The following is a 19,447-nucleotide window of genomic DNA, read 5'->3' as shown; positions in this document are numbered from 1 at the left end:
GAGATCTGGCAGAGGACTCACTCTGGCGGGCTCCCCCCACCTCCCCCACCCCAGCCCCCTACTTTTTAAGCAAGTAAAGAAAACTGCAGAGACCCGAGCACACACCTAAGGTGCCATCAGGCAGAGGTGCCTGAGGGCAGGGATCTCCCAAAGGGTAGCAAGCACCCCAGGAAGGGGGGCATGGGGCAGACGTGACCGGCAAGGGGTAAGCCAATGCCAGCAGGAACGGGCCTGCCCAGTGCCATGCGTCAGCTCTGCCGAGGAAAGGGAGCAGCACGCTGGCAATGACATACCCTCACCACCACCCATCTGGTTTAACACCCTGTCCCTGAGGGGCAATTCTGTGGCCTCTGTGGCAAGATTCTCTCCAAGCTCTGCCAGGACGACAGGCCAAGAGGCTGACCTTGCTCTTTTGATGTGTCCCTACGTGTGAGGGATGGGGGAGGGAGGAAGATGCAGGTAGAAGGAGAATATCAGTAATGAGGCTCCAGAAAGGACCAGAGCCATGGGTGCACACATATAGCCCCCTCCTCAGTCACGGATTCATTTGAGTTGATAAACAGTTCTACTTACTTACCTACTTATTTATTTATTTATTTATTTATTTATTTATTTATTTATTTATTTAGACAGAGAGACAGAGAGAAGTAGGCTCCACTCTCAGCATGGAGCCTGACACAGGGCTCGATCCCACAACTGTGAGATCATGACCTGAGCTGAAATCAAGAGTTGGGTGCTTAACCAACTGAGCCACCCAGACACCCTAGGTGTTTCCATTTTAAAATAAAACTGTTTGGTGGCACCTGGGTGGCTCAGTCGGTTAAACATCCGACTTTGGCTCAGGTCATGATCTCACGGTTCATAAGTTTGAGCCCCGTGTTGGGCTCTGTGCTGACAGCTCAGAGCCTGGAGCCTGCTTCGGATTCTGTGCCTTCTCTCTCTCTCCCTCCCCTGCTCACACTCCGTTTCTCTCTCTCTCTCAAAAATAAATAAATATTTAAAAAATTAAAAATAAATAAAAATAAAGTAAAACTGTTTAGGTGTTTCCATTTTAGAGTAAAACTGTTTATGGGGCACCTGGGTGTCTCTCTCTCCCTCAGCCCCTCTCCCCCACTCGTGCTTGCTCACTCTCTCTGTCTGAATAAATAAATAAATAATAAACAAATAAATAAAATGGAAACACCTAATGTGAGGATTCACCTATCAGTAGTCATTCACAACCTAGTAGGAATTACTTCATCCAATGTCTCAAATTGGCATTGACCTGAAATCAGGGTGAGTGAGGACAATTATACTCCCATTTTGCCTTCGTCAGGAAATCTGACAGAGACCCTCTTTCTCTTCCATAATTGCAACCTCATGGGCATTTATTTTTTTAATGTTTATTTTTGAAAGAGAGAGAGAGAGAGAGAGAGAGAGAGAGTACAAGCAGGGAAGGGGCAGAAAGAGAGGGAGACACAGAATCTGAAGCAGGCTCCAGGCTCCGAGCTGTCAGCACAGAGCCCGATGCAGGGCTTGAACTCACAAACTATGAGATCATGAGCTGAGCCAAAGTTGGAAGTTTAACCGACTGAGCCACCCAGGCGCCCCGGGCATTTACATTTAGAAACCATACTGCCCTGAGAAATGAGTTTGCTTTTTGGCTTACATAACATGGAGGGGAAAGATTTATTTTGGAACATTAAAGGACTGCGGAAGGTGGCTTGAGGAAAGTCCACAGTTCAAGTGAGTTCCTTTCTCTCAACTCAGTTTCCCCATCTATTAAACCAGGGTAATCTCTAGTCTGGAAAGTAGGGAACAGACTAATAGACCAACTGAGAAGGCTTGGGGCAGCCAAGGCACTGGCCACAGTGAGCCTCTGCCACTGCACAACAGGGCAATCATCTTATCTGTTTATCTCAGTTTCTTTGGCTTTCCCCATATGCCCGGAAGTTGTCCTTCCAGGTTCATTTCATTGTTGCCTTTTAAAGAAAGATTGATACTCCACAGATTGCAAATTCCTAGAGACAAGGCAGGCCCTATGGAAATTAGCCTAATTTATTACTGACTTCTGTCAGGAGGATGTTACCAGTCGACTCTGGCACAACTTCAAATAGAGTTCCTTGCTTCAGACACCAAAGAACAGCAACTAACTGTTTTATTGTTTCCAATGCTTATGCTGCTCTAAGCCTGCTCTAACTGAGTTATCTTTAAAATCTTTCAAATCTCACAGGCAACAGTTTTTAAGAAGAAATCATTTGAAAGCAGATCCAAAGATGGTGTGTTTTTGACATCTTTCTCCACCGTCTTATTCCAATCCGTCCTGTTCAGAAGAAATGGAAAGCCTTAAAATTGTTTTACCTATTTTCACCCTTATTTTAAAACACCGTCTTGAAGTCCACAGAAAGAGTTGGGTTGTTGGGGTTTTTTTCCCCCTTCCTTCTGTGGATTTACTGTATATATAATTTTCTTTTCTTAATAAAATGATTGTTTTAAAATATCCTCAGGGCGCCTGGGTGGCTCAGTCAGTTGACCATCCAACTCTTGGTTTTGGCTCAGGTCATGATCTCATGGTTCGTGAGATCAAGTCCCGTGTCAGGGTCCTTGATGACAGCAAAGAGCCCACTGGGGATTCTCTCTCTCCCTCTCTCTACCCCTCCTGCACTCACACACGGGCATGCCCCCTACTCTCTCTCTTTCTCTATCAAAGTAAATTTAAAAAACTTTAAAAAATAAAATAAAATAAAATAAAATAAAATAAAATAAAATAAAATAAAATATCCTCACATCAGGAGTTTCAAGAAGGAACATAGGGCTCTGTCTGCATCTATAATATGCACTTAATTTGAATCAGGAAAGTCAGATAGTTGCTCAATCTAGGCAAATTTCTCAACAAGATATGAAAAAATAAAAATATGACTGGCTCATCACCACCACTAATATCTATGAGTGTCCTTGAACTAAATTTTTCTCCGAAGTGACTCATTCCTAATCCCTAATCCCCCAGCTGCCCTCCCTACCTCTGCCTTTTTCCCTCTCTCTTCTCCACACCCTCCCATTTCCCTCACTCTCACTCCTTTACCTTCCCCCCAGTTTTCATGTCAGAAGCTAGGGGGTATTGCCCTCTTCAACTGAATATGCAGAACCCTAGAGCCACTATGTCCAAATGAACTTTTTGCAGTGCTGGGAATGTTCTATATCTGCGCAGTCCAACCCAGTAACTGCATTTGAAATGTGGTTAGCATTCTTAAGGAACTGAATTTTTAATTTTAATCATTAAAATGTAAATAGCACAAGCAGCTAGTAGCTGCCATGTTTGGACAGCACACCAAGCTAGAGAACTAGATGCCTTCAACCTTCCAGGTCATTCCAGGTGACAGGCTGCATCAGAGGACGTGCTCAAACCAGTCCCAACAAAAAGCTAGAAAGGAAGGCGGCCTCCTCCGTCGTCACTCCAGAAGGGCGGCCCATCAGCCCCACCCAGGCCACTGCCCTAGCTCCAAGGTTCCACCTGGAAGGCACCCCGGCACACCACTCTTCCTCTTGGATCTTGCCATGTCTCAACCAAATGGTCCTCCTGCCACTGCTTCGAGTGTTTTCCATTTGCAGGAACGCAGGAACTGACCTTCAGGAAATCACAACGTCTTGGAAAATTAGCAGTTGTCCTGCACACGTCAGCCTGTCCCTCAAGTATGACCTTTGAATTATCCTTAAAGTATATTTTGGTCCCTCAGGCTACTGAGGACCAAGTTCCAAGTTCTAGAAACGCCGAAGGCAGTACAGTAACCTAGCTATGCAGGTCACAGCACCATCAACTTCAGCTTTTGGGGAGGGGGGGGAGGAGTCTAGTTCTACTCATATCTGATTTACCAGTTTAAAAGCCCAAGGCAAGGGGCGGCTGGGTGGCTCAGTCAGTTGAGCATCCGACTTCAGCTCAGGTCATGATCTCATGGCTCATGAGTTCAAGCCCCACATTGGGCTCTGTGCTGACGGTGCAAAGCCTGCTTGGGATTCTCTCTCTCCCCCTCTCTTTCTGCCCCTTCCCCACTCACGCATGCTCCCTCTTTCTCAAAATAAATAAATAAACTTAAAAAACAAGCCTAAGACTTGGGACACCTGGGTGGCTCAGTTAGTTGAGCGTTGGGCTCTTTGATTTCTGCTCAGCTCATGATCTCACAGTTTGTGAGTTTGAGCCCCTGCATCAGGCTCTGTGCTGACAGCGTGGGGCCTGCTTGGGATTCCCTCTCCCTCTCTCTCTCTGCCCCTCTCCTGTTAGTGCAGTCTCTCTCTCTCTCACTCTCGAAATAAATAAGTAAACAAAATTTTTAAAAGTCTAACATGAAAACGATGACAGGCCCCTGACCTCTAGCAGCATGTGTATAAGGCTGATATCCTCCCACAGGGTCCTTCAACAACAGATGCTGAATGAATGAATAAATGAATGAATGAGTGAGTAATTCTACTCTTAAGAATCTCCGAAGACAAATTAAGAATGGTTTTCTTAACCTTTGGTTAGCCAATGGTTGGAGGGGCATGGGTGATGGTCTAGTGAGGAAACAACTGCTTTCTTTTTAAAAGGTAGCATGATTGGGGCGCCTGGGTGGTTCAGTTGGTTGAGCATCCAACTTCGGCTCGGGTCATGATCTCACAGTTCATGAGGTGGAGCCCCGCATCAGGCTCTCTGCTGACAGTGCAGAGCCTGCTTTAGATTCTCTGTTCCCCCTTCTCTCTCCGCCGCTCCCCCCTCCTCAAAAATAAACATTTAAAAAATAAAAAATAATAAAATAGCACCTTCTTATTTAAAAAATAATTTAAAAATTAAAGGTAGCATGATTTGGGGGTGGGGGTGCCTGGGTGCCTCAGTCGGTTAAGCATCTGACTCTTGATTTAGGCTCAGATCATGCTCTTACAAGTTCGTGAGTTTGAGCCCCAAGTAGGGCTCTGCACTGACAGTGCAGAGCCTCGTTGGCATTCTCTCTCTCTCCCTCTCTTTCTGTCCCTCCCCTGCTTCAGTGTGCGTGCTGAGCCCCACTCTCTCGATCTCTCTCAAAATGAATAAATAAACTTAAAAAAAAAAAGGTAGCATGATTTATACAAAATGGTGTGTGTCCTCCAGTGTTTGAATGGTAGTAAATGGAACAACATGGTCTTTACCCCAAAAAGATAAAGTTTAAGATGTTTGATTGATTGATTAAAATCTTTTCTTTAGGATATTTTAAAATAAAATCTTCCCTGAAATAGAACAGAAAGTGTTTTAAAGTAGAAATCACTCCCATTATCTAAGCCCGCATGAGCCATTTTAATCATTTAAAATCACACCTTAAAACCCTTTATCTTCACTATTCTATTTTGATATGAGGTGTGGGGGCTGGAGGGAATAGGACTGGAGAAATTCCTGAAATTCCTTCTCTACCTGTCACCTGTTTGTAGTCACCTTCTCTCATGTTCTCAAGTTTCCTTTCGGTTGCATGGTCCACCGCAGTGATATCTTTTGGTAACCATGAGACTTTTTTTTTTTTTACTTCAAAACAAATGTCTAGCTATCATAATGCTTTACCTTGAGCCACAGATATATTGGCAACAAATCTGAACTTTAACTATCGCCCGCAGTCCTGGATGGTTTCCCAAGAACACTGGGAGCTCCCAGGTGTGAGGTGAATAGCCCTTGGTAAAGGTGGATTTGGCCATATATTGATATTGGCCATATATTCATATTTCCTGAATCTGCATGGACATTACTAAAGACTTCAGCCCGGACCCAAAGTGTATCATTTAGCAAGGCACTGCAAGAGCTACAGCACGAATCAAGCTTTTTGGAGTTTGGAAGCTGACAAGAAGCAGCTAAGCTACCGGAAGATAAGAGCCTTGTGAGCATTTATCCGATGATTTTTAAAACAGGCAGCTGGATTAATTAAAACCGTCGCTTGAAGTCTTTCTGTAAGAGAGCTAGGCCTTCTGAAAACATCGCTTTTGGTGTCTGTACCTTACAGTTGTCAGTACTGAAAAGAAACTTAGAGAAAATCAACGGCAGTTTCATTTATCGGCATTGTACTTAATGGGCCAGGCAGCTTTTCGCCAGGGTGAACGCTGTTCCTCTTGCTCTCCCTACGGTTAAGATCGAAGCGAGAGGCCGCGGGGTGGAATCAGTATGCCTGCTGATGGCAGTAAGGAGGCTTAAGCTTCAGAGACATTCCAGCGTTCTAATAACGAAATATACGGACATGTCGGTTTTATCATCATGAACTAGGGGTGCAAGGGAAAGAGGATGGGGAGCGGGGGTGGGGGGTGGCGAGACAGGGACTTTCGGTCCTGTTGTGGAATGCTGAGGCTGTGGGGGAAGAGCCTGCCCCTCGCGCCTGCCCCTCACAGGTTCCCTCCCTCCTCCTACTAGCCTCTGCTAGCCTCTGCTAGCACACAGCTTCACCTTTTCCCCAGGCCCCTATCTCATCAGGAAGAGCCAGGCCAACAAGTCACAGAGTTGTCGGAGAGAAAAGTTCCTACGCACTCTGCTTTTTGGCAATTGTGACCAATGGCAAAGTCATCACATTTCTGACTTCTGGGTTCCTGTGCTCAGTGTCTGCTGAGATCATGAGCGGGAAAATATGATCAGTACTCCCTCTGTCGTCCTTATCAATCAGATATGGCCATTGCTGGCCCTGTGAAGGAAGGTGAGCCCTGGCAGAATGGCTTCTCATCACTGTTCACTCAATGAGTGAGGCGAGAGATCTAGAATATGAGAAAAACATAAAAACCTTTACTGCAACAATAAAACCGAAAAGAAACACACAAAAGGAATTCTGCAAACACTCCTCACTATTATTTCAACGCCAGCTTGCGTGCCAATTTTCTGAGATTCTAAAATGTAAACAGATAGATAGAGAGAGAGTTAGTCTGGATCTCTTTTCATTAAATCCTTAATCACTTAGCTCATTTCCATAAACTGGCATGAATTCAGCCTCAACTTCTCTTTTTCCTTAACCACTTTTTAGGAGAGTAATCTGAAGTTCCTAAGAGTGATCAAGGCAATGTTTTCTCATGAGACCAGGACAAATAAACAGCCCACAACATACATTTGGATGGTTTAAAATTTTGAACTTAGATCTTCCGAGATCTATCTTTTCTTATTCCAAAACAATTTTCACAAAGGTGCCGTGAGTTTGCTTTGTTTTGTAATGACTAACAATGAATCATTTGACTCTAATCCACTTATAGATTTTCTATTTTATTGCTATATTCATGTTTTCCCCTCATACATATTTTATTATGGTAAGAATTTGAATATACAGTGAATTAAGAAGCCATCTGCCTTTAAGAATGCATAATAATAACAAAAGATAGGCCCCAAAATTACCCACCAACATGGACAACTACAATTTCCTTTATAACATTTCCAAAGTGTGTCTGTCTTTCTTCAAGGCCTGTTTCTCTATTGTTTGGGACAAATGTGACTTTTACTTGAAAGCCACATTTTAAATTGTTTACAATGTATTTTGTTAAGTGAACTAAATTAAATTTCACATACGCCCATTATATTTCTCATCTGTAACCTTTCACAAGAATCTCCAAGTAAGAAGTGCTTTAGAACATTCTAAACAACTTGGATTATTAAAGATACTAGAAATTTTACGTTAGATGTTTCATTAAACTGAAATTTTCATTTCTGAATATTTAGAAAATTTATTTTGCTCTTCTCAGTTATATACTTGAAGTCACTCTTTCAAACTAAGGAGTTTTCCCCCAAAATTGCTTTTATTTCTAAAACCTTCCACACTAACTAGAAGCCATGTGCTCAGATATTTAATAAAGATCCAGTGAGAAGAAAGTGGAAGCCCTTAAAATCGTGGATTCTCTTTAAACATAAGAAAGAAAGAAAGAAAGAAAGAAAGAAAGAAAGGAAGAAAGGAATAAAGAGAGAAACACACATTAAAAAATGCAACTTCCATGTCAGTGATTAATTTTTCTCATTCATGTGTCAGTCTCTCTGTTTCCTTATAGACAAGGCCCTCTCCATTTCAAAGACATCGTCCAGAGCTATTTTCTCACTGTGAGATGACTACCAAACTCCCCGAGAAATTGAAAAGACTTCCAAACGCAAAGGAAGTGAAAGGCACATTCTCCAGCACTTTTTATCACTGTAATTCGGTCATTCCATATAGGCTTCCGGCCTTCAGTTCTCTTCCCTACTGTTCTGAAAAACCCAATTTGTTAACCTGCCAAACAAAAATATCAGGCTGTGGAAAAAAAAAAAAAAAAAAACGAGAGAGACCAGTTTGGGAGAGAAAATTGATAACACTTTGCCAACTCCAAGCAAAACATTTTAAAAGAAGCCACCAAATGCTGAAAGAAGAAAACAGCATGCCCCAGGCAAACGGATGTGTAGAGCGGCAAATCTAAAGAACAGAATTTCTCCTTAGGGGAGAAACCAGTGAAATTTGCAAAGCCTCCAGCACCACCATATCCAGTGATTTCCCAAGAAATAATTTCAGAATGGAGGGAGGGTGGAAAACTTTCCCAGCCCCCAAGCCCTAAGATATGCCACCACGTCTCGCCACTAGGTGGCGGTTGCAAAGGCAGCGAGAGGGGGGCTGTTTTCGCCACTTCTTTCCCTCCAGGACGCACAGCCCAGTCCAGGGGAGAGCCCACTAGATCCCACCTCGATCCTGTTCGCTAAAATGCCAGGTTAGGTAAAAAGAAAAAAGCTCAGGGCTTACAACCTGAAATCACCAAGTAACAGCCTCGCCTACAAATCTGTTCTCACCAAAGCTGACCAATGGAGCGGGGACGGACGTGCATATTTTAAACTCTGCTGGGGTTTTCAAAGCAAACCTTCCAGGCGGCTGGTTTAGAGCACATGTGACGACGAAATTACGACGTGAAGCCTGGGTTGAGTTACTGGGCTGTGCATCACCCACCCGCACAGCGTGTACAGAGCCACAAGGTGATGGAACTGGCTGGGTAAACATGAATCGTTTTATTGCGAGCCAGAAATTCTTCCTTCATTCATCAAAGTGGGTGAATGAAAATATGAAGTAGGTAAGGCATTTTTGTGCGCTGCCCCCTGAGTCTCCTTCTGAAGTCAAGACCTTACTTAGGCTCCCTTCTACCTGGGGCGTCAAATAAAGCCTCCTCCCATGAAAGAGAAAAACCACTTCCCCTTTTTGTAAAACGACTGCACGCCAGAGCTCAAATCTTGGCAAAAGAGATGTTACATAAATTCCAGGTGTTCCTAAATATGTATGTTTACATGCAATCATTTTAGGAAGCATCTAAGTTTCTGGGCCACTTTTTCTTTTCTTCTCTTTTCTTTTCATCTGAAGGAAGAGGCCAAATGTGTGTTTATAGCTTTGACCGAGGCTTTTACCCACTTCGTTTTGACGATATTTCCTGCCAGCTAAATGCAGGAAATCTAATAATTTGCACCCAAAATGCATCTAAGCACCCAGCACACTTACCTTTCTTTCTTTTTTTTTTTTTTTTTTAACTGAACCCAGATCAGGCAGTTCAGTTACCTCTCCCTCCCATCACCAAAGGGGAAAAAACCCAACTCTGAAATACCGAATTATTTTCTAGGTGATTTGTACAGCCATTCTCCCGTTATTCTATGAACAGGCTAATTCCTTAACATCTTACTTTGCCTTTAAAAAGCTTCCTTCCACACGACGGGATTTCCCTAAGAAACATTCCCAGCGGATGGTTTCCAGCAATAGCCTATATCAACTCAGCCTGCGCAAGCAAAGACTTGGCTTCTGCTAATTCCACTCCCCCCCCCTCCCCGCCCAACACACACACACCAATTCACACACACACCAATTCACACTCACAGAACCATCCCGGGCCGACTGGAAAAGCTATTTTGTTTGCATGTTTGCCCATCTCTTCCTGAATGAATGCTTTTCCAACTGACCTTTCAACAGCTGCCGAGAAGGCACGGTCTGTAAGGTTAGAGCCGGAAACTAAGGGATATTTTAACATCCTAATCCCTGCAACCTCTACGTTTCTCGTTCTCTACTCAAGTCCAGATTCTGTGATCCCAAGGGCAGGAACCCTGAAGCGTCTGCAGAGCAGCTCTCCGAGGTGTCCTGCTCGCGACCAACTCACTGCAGGCATCCTGCACACGCACAACCCCAGCCTACTCGCTGCCCGACACCCGCACCCTGGCCCGTGGCGAATACGCCAGGCACGCACCAGCCCTGCCTCTTACCTTCCCTGGCTTTCAGCAAGACCGTGTTGGCCACGATGTTTTCCAGCTCCATTGACAGTCGGCGGTCAGCGAGGGAGCCTGCCGGCGGGGCTGTCAGCTGCTGGGGGTGCTGCCGCTGCTGCTGCCGCTGCTCGGGCTGCCGCTGCTGCTGCCGGAGCCGGGAGCCGGGAGCGAGCAGCCCGCCTTGCCTACCGCATTATTCCTGCTCTTATCCCTCGGAGTTTTCCCCCTCTGCGAAGAGGAGCTGCCGCCGCCGCTTCTTCCTCCCTCTGTGTCCCCCCTCCCCCCTCCCTCAACACTTTCCCCCCCACCCCCCACCCTCCGCGTTTCTCTGTCACTCCATTCTCCACCCCTCCGGCTCCCTCGGATGCTTTAATGCCTCGGATGCTTCTGCCTCCCCTCCGTCCCTCCCGGGGGTGTGGTACTAGCAGGCTTGGGCGGCCGCACTGCGCAGGCGCCAGGCGGGCCGCGCCTCCTGTCTCGGCGCTCACAGGGCCGGGCCTGCTGGGACTTGGAGTCCTCAGGACCCGCGGCGCTGGGGCCAGACTGGCGCGCGGCTGCCGGAGTCCGAGACCCGCCCCGGGACTCTCACCCAGAGTCAAGGCGGGCGCGGCCCGGGGAGGCTAGGGGCGCGGGGTGGCGAGGGGGCAGCGGGCGAATCGAAGGCGGTTCGGCCGAGTCGGAGCCCCCCCAGTCCCGGGGCCGGGCTCCCTCTGGCCCGCTTCCCGCCTTGCCGAGAGCCGGGAAAGCGAAGTCCACGGGCCACGGCGGCGGCGGCGGCGGCGGCGGCGGCGGCGGCGGCGGCGGCGGCGGCGGCGGCGGGCGTAGCGCCGCGTTCCGGCAGGAGCCGGCGCGGGTCCTGGCCGCCCCTCCGGGCGTGCTCGGGTGGGAGGAAGGTCAGCCCGGCGGGCTCGGCACGCTGCGGCCGGCCAGTGTGCGCGGTCTCACACGCACACGAGCCGGGACGCCGACAAAGGTGTACTTTGTTTCCGCCGAGGGCGCGAAGGGGTCTGCGAGTCGGCGGCGACCCGGCGCTGGTGGCGGCGTGGGTAGCCGTGCGGCCTGAGCGCCCCCTGGTGGCCACGGGGTGGCGGCGCGGCGGCAGGTCCACGCGGACCGCGCCCCCCCAGGGCTCGGCACCGCTTCCGCGCGCTGGCGGGCACTCGGGGGATCCGGGCGTGGGAAGCGGCTCCTTTCTGCTAATAAAGTGCCTTGCAGCAAGCGGGACCCGCGATTCCACGACCCTCGTTACAGTCAAACATTCCGATTTATGAAAACGCGCACGGAATCGCCCGAGTCGGCCGTGGACAGCAGTAACGAGTAACGGCGGGGAGCCTGTGTTGGAGATAACGTTTTCAGACTCCGAGCGTATTTATCTTGGGGCTCTGAGCGCCTTTCAGCTGTCTGCTCAGAACATCAAGCCTTCAGATCTACTCTCAGCCTCTCTCCCTTGCTTCCTTTGAACGTCCCACTCCTGGGAAACGGGCCCTCAGTCACCCGTGGTCGGCGACGAGTGTCCTCCGGGCTGGGGGAGGGGCGGCTGGCCCCAAGGAACAATGAGGGCTTTGCCTCCTCTGCATCCTGTGGGCCGGATATCCGTTCAGAAACCTGGCTCTGGGCCTTCTCTGCCAAAAAGGAGGAAACCTTCTGTCCCTAGGGCTGCCAGGAAGTGGCAGGGAGGTGCCGGGAGAAACAGAGAACAATTACTACACATTGGAGAATGTACAGGAATTAATAGACTTTCGAAGCCTTGGAAACCGGAATGGTCGCAGATTTTAACAGCACAGCATTGTCTTGTTCCTGATGCCATATACCCACCACCACCGCTTCCTGGTGTCTGGGTTCGGGTCTGGGGGTCTCCCTGGGCCTCACTTGATCTTGACTGCAGAGTGGGGGCAATAACAGTATGCCTGTCAGAAGACTGGGAGCTGAGCAGATGACTTTTTAGGCATCTTCCACTGCAGGAATTACTGTTCTAAGCAACCCAGCCAGGCTTGGTCTTGGCTATATATCCACATGCCCAGAGCCGTGATTTATAATGATAGGGTATTTCTCAGAATCCTAGAACTGGCCGCATCTTAGAGCTCACCAACTACAGCCCGAGGCCTGTTGGAACCCAAAGTTTGTGTGACTGAACACTAAAGCAAAACAAAATAAAACTAAGCAAAGTTGATTGCCTTTAGATGGTTTGTGCTCCGAAGCAGCCTTCTCAAACTTTTATGTGCATAGAGATCACCTAGGGACCTTGTTAAAATGCAGATCTGTTTCACTAGGTCTGTCCTGAGATTCTGCTATTTCTAACAAACACCAAGTTTCTGTCAATCCTGCTGGTCAGTGGACCACACTTTGAGTAGCAAAGGTTTATGGTTAGCCATATTATCTGGTTATCCTATCTATGGTTATCATATTATGTTGTTAGCCAACACTCTTATTATCTTATACCCAGCCCAGGTCCCCAGTGATTGCCTAATTTTACCTAGTTGGCCTTTGTAGACATTTGAGTTTGTAACTCTGGAAAATCCTGCCTGTCCCGACTGATTTGACAGATGTGAAACAGACCCAGAGAGAATAAGTGGGTTCTGCATGGTCATTCAGCAAGTGAAAGCCTAGCTACTCTCTCTGCTGCATGGTAAGACATCCTGCCTACAAAATAAATAAATGGTTACACTTCAAGTATCTGTGCCTCTGTGAGGAAATTAGGACATTCCAAAGGGAGAATGGAATGATAATGGCTAAATTTACTGGATCCAACTGTGGGCCAGGTCCTGTGCTAAGTGCTTTACATGGATTATTGCATTGAACACAACATCCGGACGAGGTAGAGAACATAGCCCACTTTTATAAAGTCACCAGGTTAGGAGAAGTTTTATAAATTGCCTAAGGTCACACAACTAAGAAGCAGAAGATGTGGGATTTGAACCTAGCAGTCTGACTCAGAGTCTATGCACTTAATTTCTGGCTACCTCAGGCTAGCCAGCAAAACTTGGCTGCAATTGACCTATTTGGCTGCCAGAGTGAACTTAAATTGTGTTGTAAGAAAGCAAAGCAGGCAGTTGGCTAAGTGATTAAGACTTAAGGGGGTTTTCCACTCCACCATTATAGCTTCCTATAATTCCACCATTATAGCCTTATTCCTTTCAATTAACTGCATTAACAGCTGCAGTCTTCTAGAGAACTGGGTTTGATTCAAGAAAGAGTCATCTATTAAATATCAATAGATCAGTAGAGAATCTTGCTAGCTGAGCGCAAGAATGGAAATCCAAATGGAAAAGTGGGTGAGTTTGAGAGGGATGGGAATATGTCAAATACTGACTTCCAAATCCGCTTGGGATCAGCTGACCCAGAAATGCAAAAAAGCCACAGTGTCTCACTCTTCATTTGGCACCGGTATTACATGGCTAACGTTGCTTGCTGGGTCAGAGTTCTTGTAAATAGAAATCAACTATTCAGGAAAGCCACAAACTTATCTTGGTCCTAAAATATAGATTGCTTTTGCCAGAGTAATCCAACTGGCTTTCTGAATAGTACTGGATCTGGAGTTTTCAAGCCTTTCCTGGCATCACAGCTTCCTAATCATCAGGAAACAGCTGGAGATAATGCTTTCATTCTCCCGTTTATCCTTTCCTTCTTCGGAGTTTACCGCCATGTGCCAAGCGCTGTGGGGAAAGCAACGGTGATTTCCCATGAGAGCTGGCCAGTGGGAAGGAAAGCAAACTGGAAGGCAGACTACCAAGATAGAATAGAATAAGGATCATTTTGGACACAAACACAAGGACTTTGGAAACAGAGAGGAAGATTCCAAGAGAGGAGAAATGAGAGCTGAAAGTGGGATTGGAAGTGTGAGGTTTCCAGTTACATTCCCTCCTCTGAGAAGTGCCTTTGTGGATGGTCCTAGGGGTTACCAAATTTGACATTAAAAATTTTGCCATGCTGTAGACCGCTGATCATTCTTCTATTTACTTAATATTTATCTTTACAGTCAAGTCACTTTTAAAATTTTTTTTTAACATTTATTTATTTTTGAGACAGAGAGAGACAGAGCATGAATGGGGGAGGGTCAGAGAGAGAGGGAGACACAGAATCTGAAACAGGCTCCAGGCTCTGAGCTGTCAGTGCAGAGCCCGACGCGGGGCTCGAACTCACGGACCACGAGATCGTGACCTGAGCCGAAGTCGGACGCTTAACCGACTGAGCCACCCAGGCGCCCCAACAGTCAAGTCACTTTTAAAAACATTTATTCATTCTAATTAATAATATTTATGAAATGGGGGTAGTAGTAGAACCATCACAGTTTGGAAACAAGTGACCTCCAAGCAACATGTGGGGCTTTTGCAGCCTTTGGTTTCACGATGAACCAGCTGATCTTCATAAATGTGTTGGGAGGCTTCATCCTGTTGTTGTCAGATGATTATGACCTTTAGACATCTAAACACCCATCTATCGGGTTCTTGCATGCAAGTTCAGAAAAGAGGTTCCTGCCAACATGCACACGTCTACTGATGGTCCCAGCCACACGTGGCCTCTATGCTCTTGGAACTACAGCACTTTAACGTGGCCTTCTTTAGTGGGAAGGAAAGGCCTCCTTCTTGGTGCCATATTCAGTTAGGAATGTCTCCACAGTAGATCAGCTTGTGTCCTGAATAGTTACAAAGTTGTTGCCTCCATTGTATAGAGAGGAAACTGAGCCTCAGAGAATTAGGTCTGTTGCCCAAGGTCAACGGGTAAGTGAGCAGTGAGGCTAGTCATTTAGGTATCTACCTTCTATACTTGACAGCCTGAAATGTGTCTATATCATCTTCCAATTCCCTTGTCTATAGAATCTAGTAAATGCCTTGCACGTTGTGAGTATATAGCAATATTTTCCGACTTGGAGCAGACATGGCATGACGTCACCCCACCTAGGCCTCTGGGATCCGGTTAATCCATTCTAGTTAACTATCAAAATCCCCATGTCCCTGCCAGATCAGATATTAAAAAGGAAAAGTAGGAGACTGACCTCCTGGTATCAGAGGTCAGTATCACAGAAAGTCATGGACAATCTCAGTCCCCAGAACTCCCGCTTCTCTGGCTACACTTCCACCCTCAAGTCCAGCTGTCTCCTGCAATCAGCCCAGTAGTTAAACTGATAGCACAATTATTTTTTTTTTTTTAAACTAAGCAGACGAATTTTAATTCATTTTTCAGACAGAGTGAAACACAAGATATTCACTCCAAAAATGGTGCACAGAAAGCTGGACATTTTTTGTTTCGTTCAGCACTGAGCACCCAGATTTAGGTGGAGGAAAATGTTTAAGTTGGTAAGGAAATTGCACAGCAAAAGTATAAAAATTAATCCAGAGTGGAAGGAGGGAAAATAGTCTCTTTTCTAGTAATCTACTTAAAAGCCAATGATTTTCTGTTAATACAGATAAGAAAAGAATCCAAACCATCATCAAAAAAGAACAACAACAACAAAAAACCCACTTCTGGTCTTCTTAGGAGTAGCATCTATGAGGCCAGACGTGACCAAATCCAGGTTCATTTGTTGGAGCCTGGAGGCCTACAGTGGAACTATGGATACCATCATGACAATAAAGGTAGAATTTCTTCTTAAAGAGGAGGTGAGATGAATTGAATGCAAAATTTGGCGCCCTTAAAACCAGATGACTCATAGGTGAAAGGGGCTCTCCAGCAGTTTTGAGCTTAATGCTGCAATAACATAAACTTTCTCTTACTCCCGAGACTCTGGGCCCAATTATCTCCAAGACGTGAATATGAAGGTTTTACTGTCCTAAAATAAGCCACGGCAGGTACGTGAACATTTGACCCAATAAAAGGAGGACATACCTGCTCCCTCCTTGAAGTCCCAGCTAGCCAGTTATATGCTAAATGGAATCTGTCAAATACTCGGAGTTTAAAAATGGAATGCTTTGCACAGATGGCTTTTTTGACAGTTACGTGAAATGGAATATCATATCTAATTTGGACCAATTGATTTGGGGCAGGCTGAGCCCCTCCTATAAAAGCAAAGGCACGGGTATTGTGACGTAAAAATGAGCTCGTGCAGGAGCTGGCAGGTGGAGTGCTCATTCCTGGTAGTTGGTCTCCTCCATCCATAGGGAGAGGATGCCATCTAGCATGAACTCTGAAGAGCTGCAGCCAGCCCCCAAATGGCAAAAGCAAGCCTCAGGGTCCACGTTTTTGTGGCCGAAAATCTGTCCATGGGTGGGCTAAGCCAGCTGGTATATGATGCAAACTGTTCCTACATACTACGAAGGGAATTCTGCTCATGAAGTGATTACTGGGTCATGGAACGTTTCCATTACTTACATCTCAAAGCTCTACAACCCTCATGTGCTTCAGGATCCAACTAGGATTCCAAGGAATCCCCTCCTCTCTGGGCTGAATCTGGACACTCTTTGTGAAGAGGTGGGGGAAAGGTTAGCCTGTTCTTACTTAGGATGCAGGATGTTCATTCCCTTGAACGGCTGGACCATGACCCATTTAACTAGCTGTCCATGGATGAACATATTTATTATTACCAATCTTCTCCCGTAACAATGAAACAATAATTTTTTGAAAGAATTAATGAACACTTTTTTGTCCTCCACCTTTTAAACTTGAAATGAAATTCGCCTTTTTTTTTTTGGTGTCCAGTTCTATGAGTTTAGACAAATGTATATACTTGTATAACCAAGATGTGGCACCATTCCATCACCCCTGATTTTGTTAACATTAATTTTTTTTCTTCCCTAAAAAAACATCTGTGTTTCTGAAACATTAAACAGAATTAACACATGGTCTAGCAGCAACCACTCCCACATATATACCGGAGAAGAAGAAGACACGTTTGTACACAAATGTTCACAGCAGCATGATCACAATAGACAAAAGATGGACACAACCCAAATGTCCACCAGCAGAAGCCTGAATAAGCAAATTGTGGTGTGTCCATAGAGTGGAATGTTATTTAATAATAAAAAGGAATGAAGTACAAGGGTACAGGTGGATAAACCTCAAAAACATCTTGCTAAGTGATAGAAGCCAGACGTGAAAAGGCAGTGTCTGACTGCATTTATAGGACATTTCCAGAAAATTCATAGAGACAGAATTATAGATTGGTGGTTGTCAGGGGCTAGGCTAGAGGAAATAGGAAAACTGCCTACGGGGGGACTAGGCTTCGTCTTGGGGTGATGAAAATGTTTTGGGAACTAAATAAAGATGGTGGTCTCCCAACACTGTGAATGTACTAAATGCCCCCAAACTGTTCACTTTTGGGGGCACCTGGATGGCTCAGCCAGTTGAGCAACAGACTCTTGATTTCAGCTCCGGTCATGATCTCACCATTGGTGCGTTCCAGCCCCACATCAGGCTCTGCGCTGACAGTGCAGAGCCTGTTTGGGATTCTCTCTCTCCCCTTCTCTCTCTGCCCCACTTGCACATGTGCACTCTCTTGCTCTCTCTCTCAAACATTTTTTAAAAATTAAAAAATAGAATGATTAATTTTGGGGGGCACCTGGCTAGCTCGGTCAGTGGCACATATGACTCTTGATCTCACGGTTGTGAGTTTGAGCCCTGCAATGGGTGTAGAGATTGCTTAAAAATAAGAAATTTTTTAAAAAGATTAATTTGGGGGCACCTGGCTCACTTGGGCAGTGGAGCATGTAACTCTTGGCTTTGGGGTTGTAAATTCAAGCCCCACATTGGGTGTAGAGATTCATTAAACATTTTTTTTAAATCTTTAAAAATAAATAAAATGATTACTTTTAATTCATTAACGTGAATTTCACTTGAATTTAAAAAAAAAAAATGTTTAGGGACACCTGGGTGGCTCAGTCAGTTAAGCATTGACTTCAGATCGGGTCATGATCTCACAGCTTATGAGTTTGAGCCCCGCATTGGTCTCTGTGCTGACAGCTCAGAGCCTAGAGCCTGCTTCAGATTCTGTGTCTCCCTCTCCCTCTGCCCATTCCCCACTCTCTCTCTGTCTCTGTCTCTCTCTCAAATATACATAAACGTTAAAAAAAAAACTTTTTTTAATGTTTAATCCCAGTGATAAGTGAATACTTGGATCAGAGCAAGTGATGAATGATATTCATGTGCTGAACAACAAGGTACAAACTACCTGAAAAGTAGGTAGATACTATTCGTCCCATCTGAAGTATAAGAAAATTACAGGCCAGAGAAATACAAGACCCCCAACCAGAAAGCTGCAGGGTTGGGACCCCCAGACCAGTGCCTGAGTCTAGATGCAGCACTGCTCCATTCTACTGCATGGTTTTCTCGAATGATTCAAAACTGCAGCATTTTTACTGAGCGGCAGCAATCTTGCAGGAGTCGCGCGGTGGGGGGGTGGTGAGAAGAGATGAACAGAAGGGAGAGGCAAAGGAGAGGAGGAAGAAATAACAAACAGAACACCTAGGTCAGCAAGCTGACCCACTCGGGGAGCAACGGGAGGACAACAGGCAAACAGATTGCTTTGCATGGCGTGGGGTGGGACTCCTCCGAAGGAAGAAGGTTTGAGCCACGTTAAGTCTCCCCGTTAGGAAACTCCAAACCAGGAGATGTGCTGCCCCACTGACGTGGGGGTCAGCGCTCCACAAGCTCCCCTCCTGCGGCCCTCACGCTCCTCCCCCTTCTCTCTGAGATACGTCAGTTTTCCCACTTGAGGGGGAACCAAAGACAGGGCAAAACTGAACTGTGTCTTTACTTTCCTCATGGTCTCCTGTCCCACTTCTGCTCACCCTGTCAACCTCCTGCTCCAACATCTCAAACCCTTGGGAAAATGAAAAGCAGCTTCTCCTTGCACATGACTGGGGGCCCCTTACCCAAGTAGCCTTAACAGAGCAGAGAGATAGAGCCCATAATAAGGCTTTGAACGTAGTGAGTGTGCTGTATAGGCTATGTGCTCTGTGACCTGGCTCCAGCTTTTCTGAGATGTTGATGACTAAAAGGAGTCACAAACTATTTGAGCAAACAGTAAATATTTTGTTGTGTTGTTGTTATGGAAAGGATGGAGGAAAAAATTCATCTGAGGGGGAAGAAGGCTCTTTTGTTTAGGGAGAACACTTGGAGAGGCTTTAGTTGTTTGAAAATGAAGCCAACTTCCTACTCTGGAATGGAGAAGTCGGGAAGAGTGGGGATTTAATTGTGCTGCATAATACTCTAAAGGGATGTCCTCATAGAGGGACAGCTCATCGCTGGGGATCATTCTCTTTCTGGGAGAAGCCCAGAGTGGGGGGAGGGGTGCAGGAGGGCTGGGATGAAGGAAAAGACACAATATCTATG

The 19,447-nt window shown here is 46.1% G+C and overlaps 1 protein-coding gene across 1 annotated transcript in view; it reads right to left on the bottom strand.

Annotated features, from left to right (window-relative positions):
* Nucleotides 1-10,482, bottom strand: part of GRK5 (G protein-coupled receptor kinase 5) — a 209,929-nt gene extending 199,447 nt beyond the window's left edge. Inside the window, exon 1 of the mRNA XM_042908659.1 lies at nt 10,181-10,482. Within this exon, the coding sequence (XP_042764593.1) occupies nt 10,181-10,232 (52 nt within the window). The 5' untranslated portion in view covers nt 10,233-10,482. The remainder of the gene's footprint in view (nt 1-10,180) is intronic.
* Nucleotides 10,483-19,447: the final 8,965 nt, after the last annotated feature.

The sequence above is a fragment of the Panthera leo genome, chromosome D2, assembly GCF_018350215.1.
Source record: "Panthera leo isolate Ple1 chromosome D2, P.leo_Ple1_pat1.1, whole genome shotgun sequence".
Classification (NCBI taxonomy): Eukaryota; Metazoa; Chordata; class Mammalia; order Carnivora; family Felidae; genus Panthera; species Panthera leo.
This window is presented reverse-complemented; position numbering and strand designations above follow the sequence as displayed.